The sequence below is a fragment of the Atta cephalotes genome, assembly GCF_000143395.1.
Source record: "Atta cephalotes unplaced genomic scaffold scaffold00004, whole genome shotgun sequence".
NCBI classification, from domain to species: Eukaryota; Metazoa; Arthropoda; class Insecta; order Hymenoptera; family Formicidae; genus Atta; species Atta cephalotes.
The window spans coordinates 7,786,263-7,791,190 of record NW_012130068.1 but is presented as its reverse complement, the minus strand read 5'-3'; the positions used below and the strand labels follow the sequence as shown (position 1 = coordinate 7,791,190).

Genomic DNA, 4,928 nt, shown 5'->3' with positions numbered 1-4,928 from the left:
TATATATATATATATACACATAATAAATAAAATATATATATATATATATACACATATATATATGTATATATATATATATTATATCTGTATACAGTAAATATCTGTATTTAAATCTTTTTATTTATTAATATATTTTATATATTAATATTAACCGTTTGGATATTAAATAATATTAAGCTTTCAATTAAAATTTTATACAAAGACTTACCTCAAAGCAATTGTGATTGTATTATTTATTCATTATTTAATCTTAAAGCTTAATTTGCTTAAAATTCGAAGCAGTTTTCATAATCGATTATTGAAAAACCATTAATATTCCAATATTTTTCTAAAAGCTAAAAATAACTTTAAATGGCACAAAAATTGACATTTATCGGATATCTTATCATAAAAGATTTGCAAGAAAAATTGTTTTATATTTTTAACACCTTATAATATCAGAAAACTATTTCAGGTGCTTCCAGTTAGAATACTTTAAAACGGAATGACTTTAAGCATGCAATTTTTTTTCTGAAAGAGAAGAAAAGATGTGCACATACACATATATTCGCAGATTTACGATCCAATGTCATAACTTTAATATTTTTGCTCAGCCAGTTACTAACTCGTGCAGAATGTTAGAGAGACGTTCTCACGCGAACGTACATCTATCAAGGATAAAAAATGTACATGCATTGCAATCGATGTCGATTCGCTCGTTCATATAACGCTTACCCAAAGGTCAGATTGCGTGCGTTATTAGCACGCACTCGATAATTGGAGACCTTTATACGCAATCTAAATTATCGGCTTATAATCGTTTTCGATTTCCCGTAAGATACAGTCTCTCCTGCTACTGACATTTTATTAGGTCAACGCTTGACATTTACAGGAACGTCTTATTATTATATCAGTCGTCTTATCAGACCCTCCCACATTTGTGTTAATTTCTGCCTGTGATAAGGATGGATATTTTTATTTTGTCATTTTTCAGAATCGCCCTGGCGATACCAGTTGGGGAGGATGGTTATTCCAAGTGCAGCATGTACGACGTGAATTATACGGAAGTTCTGTTAAACGGGATCAAAGAGGCGAATCCGAGCTGGCCAACGAAGGGTTGCTCGCAGGGTTGGGAGTTCAATTTTACTGACATTCCCTACGAGACCGTGGCGACTGAGGTAAAGCCCATTCTACTGTAAAAGCATAGTTATAAGTGGTAGTTATAAGAATTTGATCAATCACAATCGGTACTCTTCTCATATTCGACTGTAATTGGTCAATTTACTCAATTCTTACAATTACAATCGTTTGCAACTAAACTTTAAGATGGACAAAAGAAAGGATTGGAGAACGAAAATTAATTGGAATCACCGGAGGAACGATGCTCTTCTCTCTGTGAACGATGATTTGTTCATTATAAGCATTCGCAGCACTATTTAGATGTCTCAAGGTGGCTCGAGTGTAGCACGTGGGTAATGAGCGAATGGTGAGTTATGGAGTATACGTATCCAACGTAACGACCACACTCGCCACTCGACAGCCGAAAGACAGTCGTATATACTTGGCATGCATACCGGTGTGCAACCGATGTTTATGCCGTGTTGTCACGCGAACTCGCACCACGTGTACTTGCGCGACAAGGACGAGTCGAGAGTACGCAAAGAGCAATACATTTTACACTCGCGATTGCGCCGCGGTATTGAGCAACCTCCTCATGCTCGTTGAATTCCTGCGTCATCTAGAAACTGGATTGTACTGCTGAGCAGATTCGGAAGCCTTTGTCTTCCAAAAGACATTCCCAGTTCCACCTGCGTCGACCTTCGTATCACCTTCTTCTTAGCATGGAAATGAGCTATAATGAGAGCCATCGGGAAATCTTATCCTTTAAGTAGTTTAAGTGTAGACAAGTATTTTAGGTTTTGCCGATTAGGAAATAAAATTGAGGATATTATATAACAAGAAGGAAAATATAAATTTTTTTTTTATTTACGATGTTCAAATATAATAATATAATATAAAATAATTATTATTATTATGTCATTATATTATTATATTATGTTATTATATATTATGTTATTAGATATTAATATATAATTATTATTGCATTATTATGTTATAATTACGTTAATAATAATATAATAATTACAAAAATAAACGTCTTCAGTTTACCGATCTCTGCTTTACAGCGTTTGTTTAATCGCGATTGACACAGACTTCACTTTCGATGAATTCACATTCGTGAATCGATATCGAGAAATAAATTATATTCCATCTTCAATTCTCATTTTTATTACAGTTGGGATGGGTATGCGAGCACAGTGCGCTACCGACGACCGCCCAGAGCGTTTTCTTCATCGGCGCGATCTTCGGCGGCCTGATCTTCGGATGGATCGCCGACAGATATGGCAGAATACCGGCGCTGGTCGGTGCCAATGTCACCGGTTTTCTGGCGGGCGTTGCGACTGTTTTGGCTGGAAGTTTCTGGGAGTTCGCGCTGTGCCGATTCTTCGTCGGCTTCGCTTTCGACAATTGTTTCACCATGATGTACATACTAGGTACGTATGTGTTGTGGATTTCCTTCCACGTGGTCTACAATAGGCAATAGCAGTAATGAATTAATGAGTAGACGAGGAAACCAATCATAGTTGAATGTGAGCATCAACTATAATCGATCGATACCTACTCTTTAATCCATTACTGTTATTACTCATTGTAGACCAATGTAGCTTTGTATTATATTCCGTTCTTCTAGAAACGAGAACTTGCATTTATATAGAATTCAATCATTTCGTAAATCCCTATTGCGTCTTTTCAATTTATCGCGCGTTAATCATGAGACTTCCTTTTCTTCCGATGTAATAATTGCTTCCTCGTTGATGATAAGCTATTCCTTTTATGCGATTTCGGAAGTCGAAGAACCGCACGCGTTGCGGCAAGATATGTACGTGACGCACAGTTTAAGGCTAATAAAAAAAAGGGAAAAGTCTTAATTTTTCGTCAAAATAATATTACACATTTGATACTGCATAATATATTGTTGATCGTCTGGCTATATTGAGCCTCTCCTAAAATGTATTCACGTTTAAAAAAATGTTACTTCAAACCATAATTTGAAATAAATAATTAATGTGAAATAAATGCTTAATAAATGTTAAATTAACATTTCAAAAATGTTTTTTTCGAACCATTATTTCAAATGAATAATAAATGCAAAATAAATATTTAATAAACGTTGAGTAAACGTTTAAAAAATATTTTTCCAAACCTTTATTTCAAATGAACAATTAATGTAATATAATAAATATTAAATAAACTTTAAATTAATGTAATTTTGAAAAGGACTCGTAAAAAAAGTAAAATTAATGAGAAATAAACGTTTGGAAAACGTTTAAAAAATATTTTCTGCTGATTAAGTAATGAACTCTACAATAGACGGCATTAAATATTATTATACAATTATTTTGTACAGTTATATTAATGGCTCTTTTAAATAATTCAAAATAAACAATCTAGAGGCTCAAGAGTGTTTGTTTTGAATTATTTAGAAGGAAATATATTAATATATAGTATATAATGTAGCCTCCAAACGATAATAATATAATATATTATACAATATCAAATATACAATAACATTTTATCGACAAAAAATCAAGATTGCTAAATTCAACGATTTCTTTTAAAGAATTAATATATTAATTAAGGACTAATAAATTAATATTTATTTGCAATATTTTACGCAATTATTTACGTAATTTCTGTTGAGACACAATGAAATCGCTTCGCCTTTAATAATAACTCTCGCCGTCTATTGAAGCTTACAATTAGATCTTTATAGCTACTGTAATTAATTCTTTGTTGCATTGCCGTCAAACAGGTTCTGTGGAATTCCAGACCGGAATCGTGATCGTGATCAGTTTTTAAAATCAGCTTTCCTTTCCACTTCAGTTTATTATTAGCTGTTAACGAGAAACGTGTTCCTTTTCATAGACAAACTTCTCACGTGCATGATTATCCCAATTTCAAACAACGTGAAACAATGCCATGCGCTAAAAACGCATCTCCTTGTATTCATCAAACCGTTACGTCAACCTTAACCCCGTCAGTTATCGCGTTACAATCGTCGTTATTTCATCGCAATTGCAATTAAGTCGATTAAATCGTCATTAAAACATCTTCACAAGAGTTCTGGTACGCAGACTGATTTGCGGACAATTGTGTGTATATCTTTATCCATCTTAATATGATTGCGCCGCGAAAAAGGAGATAAGATATCTCCTCTGCATATCTCGTCTCTTCTTGCACAATCATCCGCACCCGATTATCGCTGCTTAGCCTTGGCGATAGACCGGTAATCTGGCCCGCGAGTGATTATCGGTCTGCCCGAATCGAGTCTTCGAGCGACTGTCGAGTCATGGCCGATTACGATCGCCGGATTCAGCTACCAGGTCAAGCTCGCCCGGTTTGACTCATGAAGTCACGGTTATTGCACTCATCGTGGCGAGTTTTGCTAGTTCCGTTTCGCCGATCTCGTCGGTGGAAGCGTGGCTAATGTCAGAAACACGTATCGTAAAATGCTATTTCCTGCTCGTAAAAGAGTATAAATTGACAAGTCGATCACATCTCATTGATTTGTCTTTCGTGAAATTATTCGTTACGAGGAATTTGATCAATTTGCTTTGAAGGACGAAGGAGATTGTAAAATCGCTCAATTCGTATTTCCATCGAATTCCTCGCGGAATTTCGTAACTGCAAGCTATTATTACAGAAATCGTAAAATCGTAAAATCATTTAACACAAATCTGCTTGCATTGCTTGAAATCCATCAAAATTTTTGTAATTAAAACGAGATAAATACACATTCGAGTGTTGAAGAGAGAGAGAGAGAGAGAGAGAGAGAGAGAGAGAGAGAAGCGAAGATTCAGAATCGACAAAACGTGACAAGCAATGAC

At 34.7% G+C, this 4,928-nt stretch overlaps 1 protein-coding gene across 1 annotated transcript in view; it reads left to right on the top strand.

Annotated features, from left to right (window-relative positions):
• LOC105626179 (organic cation transporter protein) overlaps window positions 1-4,928 on the top strand; it is a 19,929-nt gene that overhangs the window by 7,450 nt on the left and 7,551 nt on the right. The window contains exons 2-3 of the mRNA XM_012207489.1: window positions 974-1,157; window positions 2,276-2,534. Coding sequence (XP_012062879.1) covers window positions 974-1,157; window positions 2,276-2,534 — 443 coding nt within the window. The remainder of the gene's footprint in view (window positions 1-973; window positions 1,158-2,275; window positions 2,535-4,928) is intronic.